This window comes from Phycodurus eques, chromosome 3 (genome assembly GCF_024500275.1).
Source record: "Phycodurus eques isolate BA_2022a chromosome 3, UOR_Pequ_1.1, whole genome shotgun sequence".
NCBI lineage: Eukaryota > Metazoa > Chordata > Actinopteri > Syngnathiformes > Syngnathidae > Phycodurus > Phycodurus eques.
Window position 1 is genome coordinate 6,923,163 of NC_084527.1, and position 26,583 is coordinate 6,949,745.

General features: G+C 42.2%; 3 protein-coding genes and 1 long non-coding RNA gene across 4 annotated transcripts in view; 2 read left to right on the top strand and 2 right to left on the bottom strand.

The window, feature by feature from the left end:
- LOC133399879 (uncharacterized) overlaps positions 1-1,053 on the bottom strand; it is a 28,147-nt gene extending 27,094 nt beyond the window's left edge. The window contains exon 1 of the long non-coding RNA XR_009768265.1: positions 869-1,053. This is a non-coding gene — a long non-coding RNA (uncharacterized LOC133399879). The remainder of the gene's footprint in view (positions 1-868) is intronic.
- LOC133399878 (mothers against decapentaplegic homolog 4-like) lies at positions 869-10,774 on the top strand. Its single transcript, XM_061671853.1, is given in 11 exon segments — positions 869-987; positions 2,022-2,170; positions 2,172-2,327; positions 3,338-3,512; positions 3,594-3,848; positions 5,079-5,186; positions 5,273-5,323; positions 5,655-5,838; positions 5,990-6,158; positions 6,514-6,652; positions 7,417-10,774. Coding segments are annotated over 10 exon segments (1,533 nt in total). The 5' UTR covers positions 869-987; positions 2,022-2,086; the 3' UTR covers positions 7,629-10,774.
- Positions 10,775-10,802: 28 nt separating this feature from the next.
- LOC133399877 (RNA-binding protein MEX3B-like) lies at positions 10,803-20,574 on the bottom strand. Its single transcript, XM_061671852.1, has 5 exons — positions 19,836-20,574; positions 18,108-18,346; positions 16,802-16,847; positions 13,023-13,720; positions 10,803-12,815 (listed from the first exon to the last, which is right to left on the bottom strand). The coding sequence occupies exons 1-5, from the start codon at positions 20,410-20,412 to the stop codon at positions 12,414-12,416; spliced, it is 1,962 nt and encodes a 653-aa protein (XP_061527836.1). The 5' UTR covers positions 20,413-20,574; the 3' UTR covers positions 10,803-12,413.
- Positions 20,575-21,644: 1,070 nt separating this feature from the next.
- tmed7 (transmembrane p24 trafficking protein 7) lies at positions 21,645-25,977 on the top strand. Its single transcript, XM_061671854.1, has 4 exons — positions 21,645-21,699; positions 22,005-22,222; positions 23,103-23,348; positions 24,654-25,977. The coding sequence occupies exons 2-4, from the start codon at positions 22,061-22,063 to the stop codon at positions 24,888-24,890; spliced, it is 645 nt and encodes a 214-aa protein (XP_061527838.1). The 5' UTR covers positions 21,645-21,699; positions 22,005-22,060; the 3' UTR covers positions 24,891-25,977.
- Positions 25,978-26,583: the final 606 nt, after the last annotated feature.

Here is a 26,583-nt window from a genome sequence, read left to right on the forward strand (position 1 = left end):
AACCCTGCATGCATCAGCAGCATGGACACGGTGAAAACATCCTGTTTGTTTTTTTTTTTTTTTTTTTTTTTTGTGCGTGTGTGCTACTAACACTGAATGCAGTTTGTACTTGCAGGCGCGCCGCCAGCCGCTCCACATGACAAAACCTCACTGCTGCTGATATGAACATAAACAGCTCAGCAACAGCGAGGAACTGACTTGTTAATGTGTGCCAGGTGAAAATCTTCAGATTTAAAGCTTAATCATCCTTTTTTTTCTCCTGCATGTGACATTCACATGATCTGGAAGGGAAACACACAAAATGAGCTAAATGATTTGCAGCAAATTACTGAAAATAATGGGATTTCTTTGCCATTAATTGAATTCACAATTTTGCTTCTTTTACTGTTGTAGTTTTTATATTTTCTTATTTATATGACCTTATAGGCACAAATTATAGCTACTTACTGCACCCTGTTGGTGAATACAGGGAATTATACGGCACAAGGTGCAGACATAAAAGTTACATTAATAATTGTTGATTTTTATTTTATTTTTTTGCCATTTGTTTCCATTTACAGGAACAACTATTTAGTGTGATTGGCATGTGTTTAGGTTTTAAATTAAGAATGCTGCTTAAATATTTTTTGGTAGGTGTGAGGACAACTCTGACGAATTTTTTTCCCTTTTTGCCTGAAATAGGGGCAAGAAAATATCTATATATCTATATGAGGCAACAAGAACAGTCCTGTTGCAATGGATTCACTGCCCTGAGAATTCAAGATGTAGTTCACCCTCCTTTGCTTGGGGTGGCACTAATGCGCCACCTACCAAAACCCGTCACATAACAAACACGAAGAAGAAGTGGATGCACTGGATGGGAACTTACCAGAAGAGAGCTGTGATTTTTCTTTTTTTTTTTTTTTTCCTTCTCCCCTCACACCTTCCCGTCTTGAAGGACGCGACAGTGCTTTTTTCATGGACAACACTTGCTTAGCCGTGTGAATTGTAAATACCGAATCCGCAGAAGGACGCAATTTCGGGGACCTACACACACACACACACACACACACACGCACACACACACAAAAGGAGTTGCCACAGCAGCTAGCGCAAGGGAGCGGAAAGTAAGTACTGGCGTCACGTACAAATACAGATTAAATGGTACGATAAAGAACATTACGATTAGAGATTATTCAAATACACCAATAACTGTTTGCGTTGTTGGAAAAAAATGGAAATATAACGCGCCTACATGCAGCATAGCTAAGCTAATGTTTTTTTTTTGTTTTTTTTAGACGAGTCAGTCACCAATTGCTAATGAGGATATTTGCTTCCGGTCAGCAACTGCAGCAGTAAAGTTTAAAACACACCGAAATATATTCAAACTTATGTATACATTTATTTTAAAATGTTTTACATCTATTGAGTACAGAACGAAAAAAACAAAAACTTTTAAGTGGAAGTTGACGGCCTCTGCTAACAGGTCCGCTTTTTGGCTAGTGAGAAGCTTTTATTTTGAAGTGAAGGAGCGGTCACGTCCCTGAAGTGATGACTGCAGCTTCCAGCGTATGAATTTCTATTGTACATCAGCTGAAAATTTTTTTTTTTTTTTTTTTTTTTAAACATGACATTCATAGGTGATATGTTTTGAATAAATTAGTATAACATGACTAACAGGTGTTGTAACAATTTAGACGGCCGTAAATTATCCACAATCGAACTAAATTCAAACTGATTTATTTTCCTGCAATTTAGATATTTAGATTTAAATGTTCATAAGTGGGACCTGGTGGGTTTGCCTCACATTCCAGATGTTCTGGGTTTGAATCTCAGCTTTTGCATGTTCTCCTTGTGCTTCTATGCGGTTTCTGAAGTTACTACGGCTTCTTACCGCATTCTACATGATAGATTAATTGACGACTTTAAAATTGTACATAGGTGTGAATATGAATGTGAACGGTTGTTGGTCTGCGCGCTGCGATTGGCTGGTAACCAGTCGAGGTGACTCATTGAATCTGGTGTCTTCTCTCTCCCGTCAGCGTCCTCATGGTGTGTTTCTCCAGTTGCCCACCCGTCGCAGTGTGTCTCACCTTCCCAAGCCGAGATGTCCATCGCCAACACGCCCACCAGCAACGACGCCTGCCTGAGCATCGTGCACAGCCTGATGTGCCACCGGCAGGGCGGCGAAGAGCGAGAGCTTCGCCAAGCGGGCCATCGAGAGCCTGGTGAAGAAGCTCAAGGAGAAGAAGGACGAGCTTGACTCGCTCATCACCGCCATCACCACCAACGGCGCCCATCCCAGCAAGTGCGTCACTATCCCCAGGACGCTGGACGGACGACTGCAGGTGGGATCAGTCAAGCGCTACAGTCAAGTCGCTTCCTCTGGGTCAAGCGCAACAATTTACTGTGTGGACACGCGGCATATTTCAAACAAATTGGATAAGATTTTAAACTCAATTGGATCAAATTTATCTTTTCAAAGGGTTGCCTATTTTTACATTATCTATTTTTAATTTACACTTTACACTGAAAGATTTTACAAATTTTGTCACCAATTAAAAATGTATAGATTTAAAAAAAATTCTCAGTGGTTATAATTTTATGGAAATATCTGAAATTTCTTCAGTTGTGTATATAAATGAGTTTTTTTGTCAATAAAAATGTTTACTATTAATCAAATTGGATTTTACATAGATTCATTTGCAATGGCAATATTTTTTTATTAGTCTTATCATAATTCCAAATAAAATCATTTCTTAATGTAATGGGATTGTATTTCTAATTTGTATTACTTAATGCCCCCCCCCCTTCCCCATTTGTCCTGGTAATTGTTTATTTAAAATGTTTGGAGCAATTAAATTAATATTTTACAGAAAATGTGTTAACATTTATTTTTATTATTGCCTATATTTATAATTTACTAATAATTTCAAAATCTGTTCACCAGTTAAAACTTTTTTACTAACATTTTTCAATCAAATTGGATTCAATTTCACAAACATTTACATTCATGATTAAATCATTTATCACTATAAATATTCTTTTTGAATTTAAAATCAGTAAAAACAAAATATAGTTTTGAAATGCATTTTGAAGATAAGTAAATTTTTACTTCAATGTGCACATTCTCACTCTCTTGTTTGGAAAAAAAAACCCAGATACGCAAGTGTTAGTGAATTGACTTCGCATTCTTTGCTCTGCCCATAAGTCTAGAAAATATCAATAATTTCTCATCTGAACAAAGGTGATTTTTATACTAAATTTAGGGAGAAAAATAGCATCCCTCCTCAATTTGGAACACCTCAAATTGAAATGTTATCTTGTGATTCCGTGTGTTATTTGTCGCTCCTTCCAGGTGGCCGGACGCAAGGGTTTCCCACACGTGGTCTATGCCAAGCTGTGGCGCTGGCCCGACCTGCACAAGAACGAGCTGAAGCACGTCAAATACTGCCAATACGCCTTCGACCTCAAGGCCGACAGCGTGTGCGTCAATCCCTATCACTACGAGCGGGTGGTCTCACCCGGAATTGGTGAGACTGTGTTCGTATTTTTTAATATTACAACTACATGCTTATATTTGCTCATATTTACTTGCTTTATGTTCCCGCCAGACATATCGGGACTGAATCTCACGGGCTCCAGGCCCGGCTCGGCGCTGATGGTCAAAGACGAGCACGATTTCGACGGCCCCCAGAGCCTGCCCGCCATGGACGAGGGCCGCTCCATGCAGACCATCCAGCACCCTCCGTCGGGGGGCCACCCGGGACCCTCCGACTTATTCGCCCCCACCAACATGCTTCCGCCCGCCGAGGCGTCCACCTCCGCCTCCACATCGTCGTTCCCCACTGTCGCTACAGGATCGGCTAGTAAGATTCCCTTATTTTTATTTTATTATTTTTTTTGTTAAGAGACGTTTCCTATCTCTGGATCCATCCAATCTACTTGTTTATTGTTTACAACTTGGCATCAAAACAATGCAGATTTTTGTATTAGCTCCTCAAGATTGTAGGTAATGCTTTTATTGTCTGTATTTAATAACCACTAATAATGTGTCAATTTCACTGTTAGTTTAGATTATTTTTTTATGTTTAATTTAGATTTTTATTAACCTGCTGCAACCTCCTTTAAATCGTCTGTACTCACTCTTATAATTTTGAATTATATTCTATAATTTATATTTTTGTAAATTTTTTTGTAATAAAATAGGATAAGATTTTACTTTTTATAATATGCATAATTTGTTTAAACACAATCTTTATAGTTTAAAATCATTATTTCATCCATTACAATGATTTTTATATTATTATTATTCAAAATGTAACGATCCATGACAGTGGATAAATAAAAATTATTATAATTGATAGTAATTTTACTTAGAATTTTAAGTACCTATTTCACCTGTTCAGATATTTCCAATAATTTTTTGTCAGTCAGATTAGCTGTAGTTCATCATTTATTATAATTTTACTTGTTTTCTTCACCAATTACATTAGAATTTTTTTAATGACTAAAATTAGATGTGGTTTTACAAAGGCGAAAGGTTTATTTCTTCATTTAATTGTTGTATTCATAAACACGGCGGATCACCACATATTCGAGTGTCGGCATTCGCGGATTCACCTATTCGTGGATTTTTGGGGGAACTTATCCCCATTAGTCACGTAAACCCTTGCTTATTCTCGGGGGTTTCCACCGTCAGTTATTTGCGGATTTTCGCTAGCCGCGGCCGCAAATTGCAAGGGCCTGCTGTAATTTAAAATAATTATTTCACAAGTTAAAATGCAGTGGTGTGAACAAGTGTTTGTTTACCCCCTTCCTGATTTCTTTTTTTGCATGTTTGTCAGACGTAAATGTTTCCCATCATCAAACAAATTTAAATATTAGTCAAAGACAGCACAAGTAAACACAAAATGCAGTTTTTAAATGAAGGTTTTTATTATGGAAGAAAAAACATCCAAACCAACATGGCCCTGTTTTAGAAAGTGAGAACAATAAAATATATGATGCCTATTGTGTCTTTGGGGGGGGGAATATATATATATATATATATATATATATATATAGTCCTTTACAAGTTCATTTTCCACTCACATCAGGTGGCAACACTGTCTGGTCAAGGAACAGCAGCTTCACCCCCAACACGCCGCACCACAGCAACGGTCATCTGCAGCACCATCCACCCATGCCGCAGCCGGCACACTACTGTGAGTCAGAGACCCAAAGGAAACCGTGCTTCCAAAGTCATTCCAAAGATGTTGGTGGTCCTTGAATGCCTCGCTCTTGTCCTCAGGGTCAGTCCACGATGAGTTTGCCTTTCAGCCGCCCATATCTAACCATCCTGGTGAGTACACACAATGAAAAGTAGTGTGTGTTACATTACTCATTCAGTGCTGCTGGTTTGGTTAGCAACAGAGTTCAAGTGGGCTCCACGGTTTAAGGTGTGAGTGTGTGTGCAACAACGTTTTTTGAACTGATGTGATTATAGTTGCTACCTGGTTCCTTTTTCCTGTGGGGAAAAGCGAGGCGAGCGGTTTATTTCTCTTAAACAGATAGAGGACCTGGTGTATAATACCTCTCAGTATGGTGTTGTGCTCTAGCGTTGTGCATTGGATCTCATTAGACGAGGTGTACCCAAAGAAGTGACTCAGTTTAAGGGTTTAATTGCGTTGCAGCTCCGGACTACTGGTGCTCCATCGCCTACTTCGAGATGGACCTGCAGGTGGGCGAGACCTTCAAGGTGCCGTCGTCGTGCCCCGTCGTGACCGTGGACGGCTACGTGGACCCGTCGGGCGGCGACCGTTTCTGTCTGGGCCAGCTCAGCAACGTCCATCGCACGGAGGCCATCGAGAGAGCCAGGTAGTGACCGTCACGCAAGCCTTATTTAAACTGTGCAGCCCATGTATTAAGTAACATTAATAATATAGTACAATACAAAAAAAACTGTACACTGTACAAGTGTAATTAGAAGTTAAAGACCATCAAATGCCATATTTGACTCATCCATCAGGCTTCACATCGGCAAAGGCGTGCAGCTGGAGTGCAAAGGTGAAGGCGACGTGTGGGTGCGCTGCCTCAGCGACCACGCCGTCTTCGTGCAGAGCTACTACCTGGACCGCGAGGCCGGTCGAGCGCCCGGGGACGCCGTACACAAAATCTACCCAAGCGCTTACATCAAGGTGAGCAGTTGCTCACCTGTCTTTGTTCTGGCCCCACCCCCGCAGTGGGTTCTGCACTGTGGAAATTGGCGAATAATCGCAGACTGCTGGAGCCAGTTTTTTTTTTTTTCTTTTACTGGTTTTGCCTCACCAAAAATGCGCATTCTGAAATAAAAGACAATTTAAATCAATTAAGGTGACAGACTAATTTCATTCAGCGCACTCATCTGTTTTGCTGCAAGCGGCTTTGCCGCCTCCTTAAGTCCAAAACACGTCATTAGCAAATAGTCACGCTCTAAACGTCATTGTGGTGTAACAAAGTCGACAAGTGTGTCCAAACACTCGTGTCTAATGATGTGTATTTGTTGTGAGTCAGGTGTTCGACCTGCGTCAGTGTCACAGGCAGATGCAGCAGCAGGCGGCCACCGCTCAGGCGGCAGCTGCTGCGCAGGCGGCCGCCGTGGCCGGAAACATCCCCGGACCAGGCTCGGTGGGAGGCATCGCACCCGCCATCAGTAAGTTTGAACCCCGAAGAGACATTTTAGAATATTCCCTTGTCATCTGTGTTCATTTAATTAGCCCACAATGGCAAAGCAACCCTCCCCAAAAAGTCCCTCTGAAAACAATAAGTGATTGAATTGAAGTGAAAACAATGACAAAAATCCTTTGTGCCTGGAGTTGCCGCCAGATAATTTAACCACTGAGAGCTACAGTGGGCTAACTTCATTTTTGTCATTTTGCGGGAGTGTCATTTACAGTTTTATGGCTGAAATAAAGTTTGGGGGATTTCTATGTTGGTGATTTATGTGGCACTGATTAGTTCTTCTGGATACTTGTAATCGGGATGTCTTGTTCTTCTGGACCTTTGTTTTAAATGTGGTTTTCCTGTTTTTTTCCCTCCCTAGATTCTTTTTTTCTATTATTTGGAAGATAACAAAAATAACATTGACTTTACTAACATGCAAATGCACTGGCACCCCAGCTAAAGTACTACTTACTTTCAGTCTTTTATCAGTTGCTGAACCTCACTGGATTAATGGGTCTGGCCTTCTTGGAAATGGGAGTTGGCCCAATGTTGCACTGATGAGTCAGGAAGAGTGCAATAATGGATTGGACTCATATGTGGAAAAAATTGGAACTAAACTTTGATTTAGACCAGTAGTCATCGAAGAGATACTCCTCTGTACATTGCTGAATTTAAATTAAAAATGACAGAAATTGAGTCAGCCCACTGTAGTTCTCAGTGCCTCAACTCTGGCGTGTGTGTTTTTGTCTGCAGGTCTGTCAGCAGCGGCCGGCATCGGCGTGGACGACCTCCGACGCCTGTGCATCCTCCGCATGAGCTTCGTGAAGGGCTGGGGGCCCGACTACCCTCGGCAGAGCATCAAGGAGACACCGTGCTGGATCGAGATCCACCTGCACCGCGCACTGCAGCTGCTGGACGAGGTGCTGCACACCATGCCCATCGCAGACCCTCAGCCGCTCGACTGAACTCGCCACAAGAGATGGGACTCTTTTTGCTTTTCGGTGCTTCTCGTTCTCTTCAGGTGGGTTTTGACTTTTGACGGTGCTGTAGTGTGAACTCAAAATAATGCATTTCATCTGAAAGGACAAAATGTGGCTCCATCAGATTGCTGGACTTAACCAGAGTGCTGCGTTTGCCAGAAGAGGAACATTTGTGGCTTTTAATTTTTTTTATTTTTATTTTTTTTAAACCCTTCCTCTGGGATTTAGTTGGTTTTATAATTGCTGTTTTTCCAGCCACTTCATTAGGTACACATGTACCGTATTTTCACCGACCATAAGGTGCACCGTATTAAAAGGTGCAGTGTAAGTTATGGGGTCTATTTCTGTATTTAACACGTACATAAGGCGCACCGCATTATTGGGCGCAGGCATGGTAAAACATACGCTAGCTTAAAACATACGGTAGCATGCATGCACGCTAAAACAATGTTTTGAAAAAGGCAACGGGAGCAAAACTGAGTTCGGTTGTACTTTATTGAAGTATTTAGCAATGTACTCACGTTATTTTTTGATCAATCCTCATCTACAAATCCATCAAAGTCCTCATCTTCTGTATCCGAAATGAACAGCTGGGCAAGTTCTCCATCAACCACGCCAGGTTCCCTCTCGCCATTGTCGGAGTCGGTCTCGTTGCCGTGCGGCTCCTCAGAAATGATGCCGGCTTTTACGAAAGCTCGCACAACAGTGCAAACAGACACGTTAGCCCAAGCATCCACAATCCATTCACAAATTGTGGCGTAACTCGCCCGCCGCTGCCTCCCAGTCTTAGTAAAGCTGTGTTCGCCCTCTGTCATGCATCGCTCCCATGCCGCTCGCAACTTCCCTGTTTACACGGATGTCCAGCGGTTCGTCAAGCCTCCAGGAATGATGGCAAGCTCCGAGTTATTGCACTCAGTCGAATGGTGACTGTAGAGACGCTTCTCCTGGCTGTTCTTTGGTAATTCATCCATTGCCACCTCGCCTCGTTTCCCTGGAAACTTGGCTTCGTCTTCTTGACTTGGCAAAGGTCGTTTTCCTGCTTCCTCCACTTGCGAACCATGCATTTGTTGATCTTGAATTCCCTCGCGGCTGCTCGATTCCCATGTTCCTCCGCGTAACCGATAGCTTGCAGTTTAAACTGTGCTTCGTAAGCATGTCTCTTCGTAGGTGCCATTTTCAGAGGTCCTTAGCCAAACCGATGCACATACTATATACTTACTGGGGGCGTGTCTTTATTGTCCTCTGTCACGCACACCCTTTACGTCCGCATGCTGTCCTCAGTCACGTCTGCCTTCCTCTATGTAAGCAGCGTGTCAACAGGAAATGCTCCCAGTCAGTCAAGCGGAGCGCTCATTAAAGTCACACAACTACATTAACAGATTTTGGAACTCGGTGCACAAATAAGGTGCCCCCGTCCATTTTGGAGAAAATTTAAGACTTTTAATTGCACCTTATGGTCGTGAAAATACAGTATACAAATCTAACATCAGTTAGTTATATATTTTCAGATGTATGGTAAGGAGTATTAAGGCCACATTGTAAAGGGCAAAAACAAAAAAGTATAACGAGAATAAAGTCAATTCTTTTTTAATAAAGATGTTTTTTTTTTCTTAAGGTTGGTTTGTTACACAATAAATAATAGAAGTTAACAAGGGGAAAATAATTGTGGGTGAAAGTCATAAAATTGGAAGAATAGTTGGATATTTTCAACAACAAGTTATGTTATCAGGACAAAGTGGCACTATTACGAGAAGTTTTAATTTTACGTGGAAAAGAGACAACCTTAGATCAGTTGAATTGTGTCAGAGTGAAAGGCTCAACACTGAAAAGGAAAAAAAAAAGTATTCGAGATTGAAATCGTAATTATTTTAGGTGGATTTTTATTTTATTTTTTCCTCAGGAAATAAAGCAGCAATATTATCAGAGGATTTAGGGGAGGAAAGTTGTAAAATTGTAAGTCGTATCTTTATAAGGAAAAAGTAAGACTATTAGGAGAATCAAATATTTTGATCAGGCTGAAATGCGCAATAAGTTGACAAAAAAAAAGGTTACAGCTGGAAAGTGTTTTCCAAAAATAGTCTTTTTTTTTTTCTTTTTTTTTTTAAATGGTTGTTTTTGTCCCCAAGATGTAAAAAAAAAAAAAAAAAAAGGGGTAATATTCCAAAAATACAATCATTTTACAAGAGTACTATAATGAGAATGAAGTTGGGATTTTACAATTACTGTATATGAAAGTTGTATCCTCTTGAGAAAATAGTAATTTGAGTTATCATGTTGCGAGAATTAAATTATAATTTTAAGATAAAAGTGGTAATAAAAACACGATTACGAAAGTAAATTGATTTGGGAGCAAAAAGTGCAGTGCTGCACTGCAGACATTTGTAGTATGAGAATGTTAATCTTATGAGGGAAAAAAAGGCATGAGATCAAATGGGATGAAAGAATTTTACAAGGAAAAATAAGTCATAATTTTATGATAAAAGGTGTAATTTATTGATTTTGAAGTTGTATTACGAGTGTAAGGGTTAGTTACGAGAAGGGAGTAATATTACAAGAAGTCAGAATTTTACAAACAAAAAATGGTAAAACTGACGAGAATAAAGAAAAGCAGGCTAATATTACAAGAGTCATTTTAGAAAAAAGGTCATGTGATGAAACTTTAGTTAGAATTTTGAGGAATCAATAATCAATGAAAAAAAGTGTAATGGGAATTACAGAAGGTGGTTTTATTTGTAAAGGCAGAGTTTAACATCTCATTAAGATTGTGTACCTAATGCTGTGACAAGTGATTGAGCCACTTGTTTAGTACCAGTTCACAAAATAGTAGCTGTAAATCGACATTTCCCAGCCATTTTGATGCTTTTCTTTTCTTAACCATTTTATGAAATGAATTTTATGTGTTTAGCACTTTGACTTTTTTAGCTGTGTATTTGTATTGGAACACTAAAGATGCAATTTTGTTTTTCTACCTTTTCACCAACATAACACACGATGTTCCTGTTGTGGTTAGTCGGTTGTATTATTTTGTAATCACTTGTGTATGTAAATAGAAATAACCTTTGTAGTGCATGCTGATGTCAGTGATCCCACATTTAATCTCAAGTCACTATTACATGAATAAATCAAGTCATCAGTGATACAAACGAGGCTCTCTCGGTGTGGCTTTAAATGAAACCATCTTTATTAAGTAACTTTAATATCAGAAAAATAAAACTCTTAAAATTCTCTTTACAGCAAATATATAATAATAACATCAGTGCTTAGGCCGCAATAACTTAAAAGGCCCATTTATAAAATATAGTCTTGCTTTTCTTTTTAACTTCTGACTCCACCCCATTTTGAATTGATTTTTTTTTTAAATATATGCCATAAGACTTTCCCCCTACATATACATAAAGTAGTAAAATGAGCACACAAAAATGGCTACTAAAGAAATGTACACTTAAACACGCAATAGCAGGCAGCTCATATCTTCAGCGGTTTAATTTTATTAATTTTTTTTTCTTTTATAAAACGCAGACATGCTTGTGCACGCACATTCCGTATTTCCAGTGGCGGCGTTCCGATGAAAAACTAACTACGAAGCGGATAAAGCATTGCAAAACTCTTCATTCGTGTTTATCGCAAAATAGAAAAATTAAAATCTTATTGTAAACATCGGAATATAGATACTTATATAGAATATGAAATGTAACAAAATAAAAATAACTTCTATCTCGGTCCTTAATAATAATATAATACAATAAGCTGAGGGTTGACCATGTATATTGCATTCACCCTCACCGAAACATTAAAAGAAGGACGGATAAAAGATCAGAGAGGAAAGAGCCCGGACGCTTTTTCTGTGGATTCGTTTCGATGCTCCCCAAAAAACATAACCGGAAAACTGAATTTTAGCTGTGTAGTGTCTAAACTCCAGCCGCTTCCTGAAAAATGTCCTGCCAACTGTCCTGTAAGTTAACAAAATAATAATAATCTGAGATGATTTTGTTTCGGGGGGTGAGGAATGGATTTCCCAAGTCACAACGAAAAAGTGTGTACCATCAAATTGCTCTTTTTTTTTTTTTTTTTTTTTCCCCCTTCCCCTTGCCCTGTTTTCCCCAAACCAGGCAAACTCTTGCATAGGCCCAGCGGCAGGATGAGGAAATGAAAATCGTACGTTTATTAAACCAAACAAAAACGTGAATACTGGAGAACATTCAAAGAGTTGTTCCTAGATTTATAGTAGTTTTTGTGAAAGGAATGTTAGCACTTAATATAATCAAAAAAGGATGAAGCATAAAAACAAAACAAAAAAACCTGTAAAGACTTGGAACCCTGATGTGTACATTACATCAGTCCAAAAAAAAAAGAAAAAGGCCACGCACTTTTAAAAAAATGTTTTTAAAGCGAACTGAAATTTTTCCGGAACTTAATTTCAGGCACGAGTTTTAACCGTAAACAACTTTGATCCTGGCGTAGTGGCTCCTCGGCGAGCTGGGGGGGAGTAAGTAGCACCGCTAAGGTAACGAGTAGACGCACCGTGGAGTGTTAAAGAACAAAAACAAGCCGCGTTTTCATGCTGCTTTAGTATGTAATGCATGAATGTATAATATGACTGGTTAATACGATACGGCCGGGGTTCCTGTCATTTGTAAACATGCTCACACGCGCCCCCTCCAGTGAGCGGCGTCCATGAGACTGCTGCAAATTCCAACAAAAAAAACAAGAAAGAAAAGGTGACTAAAACGTTTCCTGGTTGCTACATTTGAGGGTTCGGGCGTCCGCCAGTCACATGTTGCGCAGCCGGAGGGCCTGGGTGATGGGCGACAGGCACACGGGGCAGGCGGCATCGGGACACTGGCAGATTTGGGCGGCGCACTCCGCACAGAAAAGCGTGTGGCCGCAGGGGACCAGGGCGGCCACCGCCCGTCCCTCCAGGCAACGGACGCACAATTCAGGGGCCGGGCGGCGCCCCGGTCCCACCGTGGCCCCAGCCCCATAGGCGAGGGAGTGCTCAGGCGGTGATGAGGATGAGCTGTCGCCGGAGGAGGAGGAAAAGGCCGAGCAGTAGGAAGGCGGGCGGTGAGCGCCGCTGAAGGGGGCGCGGCGCACGTGCAGCGCCTGAGGGTGCTCCGGGGCGTCAGCACCGGGGAAGGTGGGGGAGAGGCGGGGCGTCCCGGGTTGACTCGTCTGGAAAAGTTAATGACAAGAACACATAGTAAAAATGTCCCATTTCTAGGGTGCTTGTCCAGCCATTTTCTCAGTTAGGGTTGTGAACAAGGCTCAGGGTTTCATAGTTTTTTTGGGAATGTGCCTTTGGGAATTTTTGCCCATTCCAAGCATTTTTGACCACACCAAATTCATCCAAGCATTTATTTAATATCAAACAGCACCTACCTGAGCGGGACGTGTGTCGAAGGCCTGAAGACTTTGGTGGTCCACGAAGGGGCTCCAGATGTGCGCGCCGGAATGAGACACATGCCCCGTGGAGACGCTCAGGGGTTCGAATCCCGACGAGGAGCTCCCGCCCGCCGGTGCCACCGGCTCCTCTGAGCCCGCCGGAGGCAGGCCGTCTCCGAACCAGAAGCTCATGGCCCCCGGGTTGTCATTGTTGCTGCCGTTATTGTTGTTGTTGGAATTGGCGTTGAATGAGCACGTAGGACTGAAGTCAGCCATGCGGTTGGCGCCGCCGCCTCCTCCGTAAAACGAGTCGGTAGAACTGGAGCCACTGCCCAGGGAGCTGGAGCTGTCGTTGCGGTAGGTGGAAGAAATGCGAACGGCGCCGCTCGCGTTGACCCGCTGGGCGCTGCCTGGGTTCGCCGGGAGGAGGCCGCCCGCGTGGAGCCAGCCGCCATCGCCGTTGTTATCGAAGCTGACGTCCGTGCCGTTGAACTGGAAGTCATTGTTGTCTGCACCGGGCACCTCCACGCCGCTGCCGCAGGTGCCCGTTCGCAGGGCGATGTGCGCCTCGATCTCCTCGCGGGCGCGGTCCACGTTCTCCGGCATACCCGTCACCTCGAACACCGGCTCCTTGTCGCGGCTCGGCGTGACGATGTAGGTGTGCGTCTGCTGCTGGATGCGCTTGATGGTTGCTCCTGGAACACAAACCATGACTCATTTTATTCAAAGGTGACATACAGTATGGAAGACTGACTTTTCACACTGCACTTATCAAGACCTCAATGCACCGTGGACGAACCAATTAGTTGTGTGCTGTATGCGCAAGGTGGCCGGTTGCTGTCGCGGCGTCACGCCTCAAATTGAAAAATTTCAATTTCACGAGTGCCGTCGCTATAGCAAGGCTGCGCATCCCATAGACCGGAAAACATTTTGGCTGACTTGTACTGTAAACGGCATGTAGAAAATGGAGGCCGTAATAATAAATGAGGTGTGTTGTAAGGGAATAACGTAAAGTCTACTTCACGACTCAACCAGTAGGAAAAGCCTCCAGGCTACTTCATGGTAGGCTGCTAAGCAGCCACTTCCAAATCTGGGCAAGCTTGCACCGGGTGGGTCACAGTCATCGCTGCGCCCAGCCTTGCGGTGAACGCCACTAGGCTCACTTCTCTAGGCCACACCCCTATAACACACATCCAACACACAAATACTATACTGTATACATTACCCTCTACAAACCCAGTTTACTTCTTTAAATGTCAAAAGCAAGCAGAGATTAGCATCTTTTTGCACAATTGTCAAAAAAAATTAAATTGTACCGGCATTACCAGATTACTACCAACCTTTTATTGCTCAGTGACTGTTTTTTCAATGTCTCTATGTCTCAAAAGTATTCTCTGTCAATTGACTGACTGTTGTCATACTAGAGCGGCTCCAACTCCCGGAGACAAATTCCTTTTGTGTTTTTTTACATACTTTGCAAAATGAAGATGATTCTGATTCTAACACCATCAGCTTCTGATAAACGGCACCCGCTCAGTGAAGTTGTTGACGCAGTGGATATGGTGTTTATTTGTTTGGTGATGTGTATGAAATGCTGCCTCCATGAGTGAAAATGATTTGACTGTCTTTACGAGCACTCGCTTTTTTTTTTTTTTTTTTGCCTCTCACACTGGGCCCTGCTTCAAAAAGTAGAAGCCACACTTGTCATAAAGGTCGGGCTTTGGCCCAGGTCACCATGGTAGCAAAAGCCATACTCGCCACTGAATTTTACCCAAGCCAACTAAACACTATGCAACGTTTAATTTTTTGTATTGTTTCTGTATTATTGTTTACGTCCGTTATGTCACTGCCCGGTGTGGACACTTGGAGGTATTTATGTGCAAAGTAGGCATCTGCTAAACGTTTTCAGTGAATGCAAACAGCCATGTCGGATATATGTCACTTGAAATGTATATGAAAATAGTAACAAAAATAAATAAATCGGATTCAATCATCATTGGGTACTTGGACCTGCAGTGTAAATCCAGCCTTAAAGAGAGGACTGAGCCTTAAAAATAAAAAATCCATAGAACACATTCAACTCACCACTATTTTTACTGCAGCTCGACCCGATTGTGTAAGGTTGACAAAATAGCCCAGGATGTTTCGCAAAGATTGTAGCATGCTTAAGGGCACACAATCTCCAGGTTGGCCTTTTTCACACTTCATAAACTATACAATCCATAGCTCCAGGCTATTTTCAAGAAGCAACCTAAAATGCTAGACTGTACTTATGCGGTCATGACCCCCTGACAATCAATAAGTGCTGGGAAATGCTCAGTATCGACTGATAAAGCCTCCCCCCGGCCTCTTGGAGGAGTCTGTTGTGGGTTCTGCTGCATTTCGCTCGACTGTGTTTAGATGGCGCATGGTCGAGAGAAATTGACAAACCACCGCAGGCCTCCTGACACCAGAGCGCTAATGTCAACCGGGCACGAGGTCAACGGCGCTGTGCGAACAAAAACTAACCACTGGAGTCAAAATGGGATTTTTAGTTTGTGTAATTCCTCATATAGACTAGAAGCTTGGTTTGGTCTTTGTGTTATTACAGACCACAGTAAACACCAGTCTCTGTTTTAAGTGCTTTGCCACCATCTCGTGGCATTTATTAGACAATTACAAACATCTTTTGGGGGCGTCAATTATTCGCTGCTTTTCACTATTCACGACAGGGCACATTTCAAACTGTCGCCGTCATCAACAATACAGTCAATGTTTTACGTAATATTTTTCATCCTTAACTGTTATACAAGTGTAAAATGATCTTTACAGTTTAATAAAACTCAAACTAACTACTAACCCATTGAAAGACACCTGACACATAATCAGTCAAATTTGCTGTGTACTGGAATTAAATATTTTTCATGCTGGTCATTAGCAACTAGACTCACAGCTACATGCTACATATGTTCGTATCGGCGTGGCAAAAAAACTATGAGAATGCAACTGATATTTACAGTCATTCATTGAACACATTCACTGCCATTGACAGCTTTAGAAGTCAAATATCCATGTTAACTGGGAAAGCTGGCAGTGAATTAATTAAGTGTGTGTCATGTTCTACACAGCAGCCCTTTCCCACGTCACAGCAAGTTTGATTCCTGGGTGTATGGTTATCGTCACACTTTTCCTCTTGACCGTCCCCCTTCTAAGGTGGCATTACAAAACAGCCATATAAAATGCAAAACGTGTGGGGGATATTTGTGTTTGGAGATGTGGTCACGTGTCATTAAAACAACCGGTATACAGTATATTGACAAGTCTTACTACAGGTTACTATTTGAATAGTAGTGAACACCTTTTATCACGTCCATCCATCCATTTTCTGTACCGCTTTATCAAGGGTCCAACAAGGTTCGCTGGCGTGCTGGAGCCTATCCCAGTTATCTTCGGGTGAGAGGCGGGGTACACCCTGAACTGGTCACCAGCCAATCGCAGGGCACATATAAACAAACAAGCATTCGCGCGCACATTCACACCTAAGGGCAATTTAGAGCCCGCAATTAATGCATGTTTTTGGGATGTGGGAGGAAACCGGAGTGCCCGGAGAAGACCCACGCAGGCACGAGGAGAACAGGCAAACTCCACACAGGCGGGGCCGGGATTGAACCCCGGTCCTCAGAACTGTGAGGTAGAGGTGCTAACCAGTCTTCCACCATGCCACCCTTTTACCACGTGACCCTGTAAAATATCATTTGCATTAAGTTAAAAAAAAAAAAAGTAGCTCAAGAACGCACCTTTAGGACCCACAACCAGTCCTACGACACGATATGGCACCCGCACCTGCAGGGGGGGGGGGAAAAACTAAAACATTAAGATACAGCTTTTAATTGACATTTTATTTGGTATACCTAAACAATCGAACAATGTCCAGAACAAGTGCTATATCACATAACTTTGTATTGACATTGTCAATACTTTGATTTCCAACCACTTTGCCATGATTTACTATTTTGTATCTTTGCTCATCTATTCACTGCCAGAGACATACAGTGACAGGCAGAGCAATTAAATGCTCTTCCACTAGATGGCAGAAGTTAAAATTCCCTTGGACAACATAATAAATCAAGGCTTTTTTGTTCGACGAAAGCAGACCCAGATCTCACTGAGTCGGTAAATGTGTGAGTAAATTAATAAAGATCCTTATTTCAGTATAAAGTGACTAACAACTGCTCCAACTTGGCAATTTTCAAAGTTACGAGCCATCACTTGGTTTAATTTTTTGCTCTGTACTGTGAGCGAGCTTTAGGCATTCCGCAACTAGATGATGGCAGCAAATTTCACAATATCCAGAATCCACAATCTGTTTATTTGGGTAATTCGCAGTTAAAGTATAGGTACGGTTGCTTTGTGCTCGCATTTTCCGTTTTTTCTGCAGGTATTTCACCAAATTTCTTTTTTGTAACCACGGCTCCTAAGAAGGTGAGTGCTGACAAGAAGATGACGATGATGTGTATTGAATTAAAGTTTAAAATCATAGAAAAACATGAGCGAGGTAGGTGTGTGTGTGTAGTCGACTTGGCGAAGCAGTGCAAACGTACTGCTTTTACGCTATGTACTATAGTGAAGCAAGAGCAATATAAAAAGGCTATAACGTCAATCAAGGGCGTTAAATGTATAAGCTTCCGATTTCTGTCCATGAAAGATGAGAAGCTGCGGAAATTGAAGAAAGCGTGGCAAAAAGAGCCAGAAACTGAAGATTATTGTTCAGTGAACATTAAAGGGGGGATGAGCAATTAAGCAAAAGCAGTTTATTTATTTACATTCTACTTTATTATGTTATTTATGTTTTAAGTTCTTTTTTTATTACCAAAACCTGACCAAAAATGTTTTGTGATTTTTTTGGGGGAGGAACAGATTTATGGCATTTCCATGGATTTCAATTGGGAAAGTTGTTTGTTGTAAAATGGATATAATTTTTGTGTCTTTTGTTTAGTGTTGTGAGATTATTTCCAACGTAAAATACGTGCCCTGGCTCAATTAACGCCTGGGAATACTGCTGTACTGAGATCGAATACAAGAGGTACACACTATCCCCACTACCTGAATGGTGGTCTGTCCGGGCAGAGCGGGGATCCCTGGCCCGGAGGCGACCGACAGCGACCCCGCTTTGTTCCGGGAGGCCCGGATGAGGGAGAAGTGCTCAGCGGCCGACAGGATCTCCCGCTTGGCCATGCATACATCTTCCTTGCGTCCCGTCACTACGAAAACCGGCTGCTCGCCTCTCACCGGCGTCTTGATATACGTGTTGGTCTTCGCTCGAAGCGCTTTAATCTTACAACCTGGTTGAAAGAAAGGCAAAAGGGTTCAATTAGTGGCAAGTGAAATCAATGAATTACATGTTCAAACACATTGGTTTTTTTTTTAATTCCGTACGTTTTGTAAATACATCCAGCCATCCATTGTCTGTACCGCTTTATCCTCACAATGGTCGCGGGCGTGCTGGAGCCTATCCCAGCTATCTTCGGGCGAGAGGCGGGGTACACCCCGAACTGGTCGCCAGCCAATCGCAGGGCACATAGAAACAAACAACCATTCGCGCGCACATTCACACCTACACTTACTGGCAATTTAGAGTTTTCAATCAACCTACCGCGCATGTTTTTGGGATGCAGGAGGAAACCGGAGTGCCCAGAGAAAACCCACACAGACACAGGGAAAACATCCAAACTCCACATAGGCGGGGCCGGATTTGAACCCCGGTCCTCAGAACTGTGAGCCAGATGTGCTTTGCTAAATATAGTTAAGTATTATTATTAAGTAGTATTTAGTGGTATTAGTAGTATTTACAAACATTCAAGTATTTTTTTTAAGTTTTAATAATTAAATCCATATTATTCACCTTTATTTAATAGCGCCCAATTGATGTTGGCCAACTACACTACTGTAGTAGGTCACTATGGTGAAAAGTTTGAGAACCACTAGACTAATACAGTCGGTCATTCCCTGATTATTTCTATAATAAGTCATAATGTAAGTTAAAGCGCTCGACCACTAATGCCATTTTATGTAGATTAAATATTCCTTTCCCACTGTGGTTTGAGTGCAGCCATTTCCTGTTGTTGTGTTAACAGTGTGCACCCTCCCCCAACAGCACGGGGCACCAACACAACCCTTTAATCGTGTCCAAGATCCGCCACAAAGCTCACCAAAAGACAGACGTAAAAAACTAAGATGTACGTCGGGAAAATCATAGTTTTACCCACGAACAACTACAATTAATAACTACAGCTGGAGGTGATGTGGCAAAGCAATTTGCTTTCTTCGAAGACAAAAGAAAGCGCACATCACATGGATTTAAAAAAAAAAGAATAAATACAGGGAACAATGGACGACTCGAGTGGGGGTGTCCGTTTGTTCATTAAAATAATAATAATAATAAACTTATGTTAAAAAGCTTTTTAGTCGAGGTTGTTTCCAGTCGGGCGGAGCTCGGCTGACCCACTTTGGACTGATGCTAACTAGGCTAGCCGCACTCCAGCTAACGTTAACGTCAAAAACATCAGAAAATAAAATGTGCTTAGTTGGAGAAATTTTGTAGTTATATTCGAGTGTTTGGGAAATTATCTATGAAGTTGGGGGGGAATACTAATTCAAATAAAGGCATTAAAACTCGTTGTTGTAACGTGCTAGTTGTAACAATAAGTTAGGAGCTAAAAGTTAGCACAAACAATGGGCCAATACGCAATGGCAACGTTGACTTTGCCTAAAGTTAACTGTTCCGTTTCAGCACGGTGAGCCTCCTTTCTAACGTTTTCGAGAAAGACTCACCCTGTCGGCCCACGATCTCCGCGACGTGCTCGGAACTCGGCACGGCCACGCATTCGGTCGTGTTGACACTTTTCCGGCGAGCCAGGAGCGATGCTTCGGCCTCGAAGGAGCCGCCGCCGGGCTCTCCGCAGTAGACGCCGGCGTCGTCCCCCCGCTCGTCTCCGTTGTACAGCAACACAGTCTCCACTTGCTCCAAAGCGGACGGCATCGGGGAGCCGCCCGACCCCGAAGAGTGGATGTACTGCTGGGCCTGCGATAGCAACGGGCTACCCGAAGTGGTTGGAACTTGTGGGTCTTCGTCCTCGGGCGTGACGTTCCCTTCGTCTCCCGAAGGTGGTCGATGCTGCAGCGGCTTCAAGTCGAGGACCGTACCGAGGAGGTTGAAGCGGGACGCCGGCATGAGGTGATGGTGGTGATGGTACAAGGCTGAGCTTTCATCCGATTGCTCAGCTGCAGTCTGCCTTTGGGTGCCGATGTGCTCGTCGAGGCCCATACCGGCGAAAGCGTGCACGAGCGGCGGCGGCGGGACCTCCGATTCTCCGTCGTCGCCCTCTAGCAAAGACGTGCTGGTCGGCATTGTTGAGCAATATATTGAAGATATAAAATCGGGAGAGGGGAAAGGGGGGTGGGGGACAAACAAACAATATTCGAATAACAAGCGACCAGCGCCAGGTGGATGAAATGTGTGCAGCTTTTGTTTTGTCTCGCCAGCTTCCCCCAGCGCGTTAATCTCGCTCCATTTTGCTCTCGCGGGAGTTGGATTCTGGGTCAAACAGTGCCTTCGTAAGTGTCACGAGCTCAACATCATTAGGTCAAACTGTGTTGGTAGAAGTACTGATTCAACTCCTGCACTTAGATAAAAGTAAAAAAGTAAGACGGAAATGTACTGAAGTACAAAAAGTAATTACTATTACAATAACTATTTTAAGTAACTTGGAGAGGGGGGAAAAACGTATTATACAAAGACACTGGACACAATAAATTAAATTGGACCAATGTAATATTTTGGACAGGATATGACCGTAATTGTGAGAACTAATTTATTAAAAAGTGTTCCAAATTGTTTAATAACAAGAGAGAGACATCCTTTATTGTTGTTGTTTTCTAGATCACTATGGAGCCCCAGCTTCACGTTTAAATTGTTCATGGGAACCACATTGAACCCACAGATTAGTATTTTGTGCACACTTTATACCTACAGTATTCTGTGGCCACAAATTCGTTCAGTGGTACCTAGACTTGGAAGCACCTTAATTTACTGAGATTTGTTTTCCGAGTTACAACATGAAACTTGGTCGATTTATTTTTCTCAGCTCGAGTGAAGTGAAAATAATGAGCGCAATTAATGTACTGTAATCCCCTCGCATGTGGATAAGGAAAGTTTTATATTTATACGATCCAGTGCTAGATTTTTTCTTTTTCTTTACAAATGTAACAAAAAGGGGGGCTGGAAGGGATTAATGGGATTTTAATTCAGTTCAGTGTGGAAAATTAATTTGATATATGAATAAATTTAATTGTGAGTTTGGTAATGGAAAGAATCATTCTCGTAAATCAAAGGGTCAGGGTTAGAATAAATAAATATGTAAATAATAGAATAAATGGACCAATTTTTCCTCTTACCACACCACAAAAACTGCAATTCATATTCTATATCTTTCTTAATTCTTTGCAAGTAGACGTACACGCCACATTGGAGCGTAAACGGAAAACGCCCAACGTCATCTCACGCACGCGCCGTCATTATTTTTTTGACCAATGGAAGAGAGGCAGAGGCGGGCTTCTACCAAGTGACAGCCAATAGGCATATCGGGTTGTAATAACCTTGCCTGGAATTAGTTGCATCCGGGTGAAGCAGTTTAAGGTGAGTGAATATCGCCGATAAAAAAAAAAAAAAAGTGTTGATAAATAAATATAAGATTTTAGTTTCTTGTGTGTTGAAGTATAAGCACGTGTAAACAGTAGTGTTGTATGTTCCCCGCGCTCGGGTATAAGCGCTTCCCCGTTTCTCTGACATCAAGGCCAGACAGCTTGTCTGTTAGCATTGAGCTAACGTGCCGCTAATATTAAGGTCCGGGTTTGCTTTCCCCCCTACTACTTGTTCTTCTCTCCACCCTATGTTCCGCCTCATTTCCTTCATTTACGACACGTCTACTGTCTTCCTAACAGGTCCCTCTCCCTTTTTTCCCCCCCACTCGACTTTTGTTCCAAGCGTCTAAAAGACAATGTACGGCTCGTTGCGAGTGATGTTGCAAGTGCTGTGGGCCCAGCTCCTCCTGTGCGGCTGGGTGCTGTGCTCCGAGCTCACGTTCGAGCTGCCCGACAACGCCAAACAGTGCTTCTACGAGGACATCACCACCGGAACCAAGTGTACGCTGGAATTCCAGGTGTATAGGCTTCGTTTATTATACAGAAAACACTTGGCCTAAAATGATTCCCTGCTTCGAAGCATTTGACATATTCAAAAAGAGCTATCTTTTGGCTAAACCTGCGTAATTGCGTATTGCTTTTCAAGGTAAGCTTTGACAAAGCTTCTACCACACTTTTACATGGGTTCAATCAAGACCTAGTAATCTATCATTGTGTTCTTTGGTAGGATAAATGTTTCAAAGTGACTATAAACCTAGTGTGTGTCCTGGAAGCAGCAGCATAGAAATCTATTTTAGATAGTACAATGTGATGTCTCATTGTGGGTGCCTACAGGTCTTACATATATATCAAATCAAAATAAATTTTATTTATATCGCACTTTTCATACATTCATCTGTGGCCTTTAGCCACTTTTCTGAGTTAGCTGATCTCATCAGAATCAGAATCATCTTTATTTGCGAAAGTATGTCCAAAACACACAAGGAATCTGTCTCCGGTAGTTGGAGCCGCTCTAGTACAACAGACAGTCAATTTACAGAACACTTTAGAGACATAAAGACATTGACAAAAAACAATTGTGCAAAAAGATGCAGAGTCCTCTAGCACTTAGAGCAGTTCGAGTGACTAATATTGCAATAGACCGGTGCAATGACCATTGTGGAAGGGGCGCTGAGACTTCAAGGAGTGTATGCGGTTTAAAGTGACGAGTCGTGCGATAATCTGGGACAATGTTGGTTGTGCAAATGTTACAGATACTCCTCAAACAGTGTGCAAATGGTGCAGATGCTACTCTGGCATGATAGCCTATTGAAAGGCCATAGCCTGTTGAAAGCCTAACGTCCCCCCCCCCTTTTTTTTTTTTTTTTCTTTCTTCTCTCCCCCCCTATATTCTCCCAGGTTGTGACGGGCGGCCATTACGACGTGGACTGCCGCCTGGAGGATCCGGAAGGCACGACGCTCTACAAAGAAATGAAGAAGCAGTACGACAGCTTCACCTTCACCGCCGCCAAGGACGGCACGTACAAGTTCTGCTTCAGCAACGAGTTCTCCACGTTCACGCACAAGACGGTCTACTTCGACTTCCAGGTCGGCGACGACCCGCCGCTCTTCCCCAATGAGAACAGGGCCACCGCCCTCACCCACGTGAGTTTGTGATGAGCGGCCATCCTTTTTCTATAGTGCTTGTCCTCATTAGGTTGGTGGACAATTTAGATTTAGATCTAAGAAATATGTTTTTGGAATGTGGGAGGAGGACGCAGTACCTGGAGAAAACCCACGCAAGCATGGAGGGAACATGCAGAAAGGCCTGAGACATGCTAACCATTTTAAAATTACTGAATTTATTTTTATGTGCATTAACAAGTCGTAAGTGGTTTCTGTTTCCATAATCTAAATCTAAATATTTTCATGTAATGCAGCATTTTTTAAATGGCTAAGTGTTCATCAAAAAGGAGGCAGAGGCTGTATTCCTTAAAAGTATATTTACTATTATTATAAGCCACTGTAACATTATGCACTGTTTGAAGATTTACACTGTGCTTAAATATAGGAAAATGAAAACTCCACTCAAATAATGATCCATCCATCCATTCTTCCACTTTCTACCGCTTATCTGAGGTCGGGTCGTGGGGGCAGTCGCTTTAGCAGGTTCAATTGAAAAATATGATTACTGGGACACTCGTCAAAGTAAGATGTATGGCTATATTAAGTCTCATCTACGCAGAGATCTGCCATTGAACTGTGGAATATCGCAGCTATTGTGATTTTCACACAACAACGCAGCATGACATCAGCGCCAGTATCTGGTCTGGTGTGTCAAATACTTGTCGACAATTGATTTTAACGGAACAGGACGGGAGAAGGGTAATATTATTGCTTTTGCAGCTTTAATCACCTCGGAAGGTAGAATATTAGGGACGTGACCATCCCCCATTTCAAGTCTGTGCTGTTTATGTAATAGGTGACATGGGAGGGGTGGGAAAGAGGTTTGCTGTTGCCGATTAAAGGTACAGTGTTTTTAATATACATTTACACTTGTGGCAATTAAGTCTCTTCGGAGATGTGCTGCTTTTTTTTTTTTTATAACCTTTTAATTTTGAAGGCAGCATGTTCAAGTGGTGGTTAGCTTTTGTCTCACAGTCAAGAGGGTCCCAGGTTTAAGTCTCGGCTCGGGTCGTCCTGATGGAGTTTGCATGCATCCACGCTTCCAGTTGGTTTATTCCGGGTACTTTGGCTTTCTCCCCCCTTCCAAAAACATGCACGTTAGTGTTGTTGAAGACTTTAAATTGTCTATAGCGGTGAAAGTGAGTGTGAATATGTGCCCTCGATTGCCTGGCAACTAGTTCAGGATGTGCCCCACCTTTCATAGTTAGCTGGGATAGGATCAAGTACAATCCCAAATACACTTTTTCTTGCTTGAAATAATTGCCCCACGTCTGGATCTTTCAGTTGGAGTCGACCTGCGTGTCCATCCACGAGGCTCTCAAATCCATCATCGACTACCAGACGCACTTCCGCCTGCGTGAGGCGCAGGGACGCAGCCGTGCCGAGGACCTGAACACGCGTGTGGCCTTCTGGTCCATTGGCGAGGCCCTGGTCCTGCTGGTGGTCAGCATCAGCCAGGTGATCCTGCTCCGGAGCTTCTTCTCCGACAAGAAGACCACCACTACCCGCATGGGATCTTAACACCATCTCCTGTCTTTTTTTTGTTTTTTGTCCACGCTTGGCTTTTTTTCATAGAGCGTCTTAGAACAACTGAGAGATTTGCATCGTATGCTTTTCTTCAGCTGCTGTTTTAAGACCCTGTATGTGAATAAGTCTTATACATAGAGATTTGATTGTGGCATACAAAAAGAAAAGATTGTGCTTTTAAAAATCTACTACTGAACACAGGCGGCCAAGGCAAGCCCCTTCAGTGTTTGAAATAATTTGTTTTTTGTGTTCCTCTTTTAATGCTGTCCTTTTTGTTTCTGATTTGTTGGCCATTTTCAGTCAAACTGCCTCGAAATAGGGCAGAAAAAAAAGGGGGGGGGGGCGAGGGGTTGGTTGATGTGAAGGGCTAACACTGGTGTTTGACCCAAAAAGATGACTTTCTTTTTCTTTTAAAGGCTATGAATGTTATAGTCTAACTAAATGTAACAAAAAGAGAAATATATCACGGGTTCAGTTTGCTCTACAACTAATCTGGCTGGAATGTTGTCACGTGATTTGAGTGTTTCTGTGATATTTTATTATTGAATATGTTAGTTACATGGTCTGCTGTTCCCAATGGTAAACCTTTTTTAATGATGCTTCCACAGTTGTCATATTTTCAACAGAAAATAGCATAATACAACAATATTCCCCCCCCCCCCCCCCCCCCATCCTCAGAGTTGGTTTATAATGCATTTCAAAATGTTTCACAAACATTTGTGCCAGTACGAAGGAATTATCACAGTCAAAGTGTTCTCGTAGTTTTTTTGTGTTTTTTTCAATCCAGTCTAGTGAAATTAAGAGAATTTTTTGCAATCTGTATCGCATACATTGGTCTTTGGAAACCTATAAGAAGGGTTAGGATATAGTATTTTGTATTCAACGCAGAACTCCAAAGTTGACCATTCGAGATGAATTCATAACCCTTCATGTTTGGTGTCAGTTTTACTACACTGCATGTGTCCACAGCTGGGTGATTTTTTTTTTTTTTTTTTTTTTTTTTTATATAAATAAACAGTTCAGAGGGCACTGGGGATGTGTTAAGTTATTGGAATGACTGAATAAACTCTGTTCAACTATGCCTATTGTGAATGTGGTTCTTACATTAGCTGTACATAACATTTTCTTATCAGGGATCATAAATCATCTTAAAGGAAAAAACAATTGTATTGTTAAGCAACTTTCACCTCAGACCTTTTTTTTTCTTTCCCTCCTACTGCCTCCCTTTCTCTGCATCCTTCCTTGCTTAAAACGACTTTTCTGCTTACCTCCTTTGACGCCTGTCCAGTAATATAGAATCCACTTTTTTGTTTGTTTCTTAGCTCAAATTATTTGCTATTACAGTATCCATGGCACCTGTAAGCAAAGTAAGGAAATAAGCAATTTAAAAGGTGCAAATTTACTTTGATCCCATATGAAATGTTTGAAGTCTCCGTTCGTAATCTCGAAATGTCGGAAGTTGGTGCATACGTCAAACTATACTTGCTATGCTTTATTTGTCCTGTAGAGAGCGATGCAACCACATTTGCCACATCCTTCCACAAAAACAAAAAACAAAAAAACGGAGTCAAAAATTTGGCTCGATGGATACAAAACGAACATAGACGGATTCAATTGCGGTTCTTTTGTTGTTACTGTTTGAACATTTTATTCAATTATTTCCGGGCGTAGTATTTGTTTTTAAGCT

Excerpts from the sequence above, each read along its gene's own strand:
- LOC133399877 (XM_061671852.1), bottom strand. The coding sequence starts at position 20,412 with ATGCCGACCAGCACGTCTTTGCTAGAGGGCGACGACGGAGAATCGGAG. Across the intron at positions 16,848-18,107 it reads CCGGACAGACCACCATTCAG|GTGCGGGTGCCATATCGTGT; the intron begins GTAGTGGGGATA and ends CCCCCCCTGCAG. Across the intron at positions 12,816-13,022 it reads TCGACACACGTCCCGCTCAG|ACGAGTCAACCCGGGACGCC; the intron begins GTAGGTGCTGTT and ends TAACTTTTCCAG.
- tmed7 (XM_061671854.1), top strand. The coding sequence starts at position 22,061 with ATGTACGGCTCGTTGCGAGTGATGTTGCAAGTGCTGTGGGCCCAGCTC. Across the intron at positions 22,223-23,102 it reads AGTGTACGCTGGAATTCCAG|GTTGTGACGGGCGGCCATTA; the intron begins GTGTATAGGCTT and ends ATATTCTCCCAG. Across the intron at positions 23,349-24,653 it reads GGGCCACCGCCCTCACCCAC|TTGGAGTCGACCTGCGTGTC; the intron begins GTGAGTTTGTGA and ends TGGATCTTTCAG.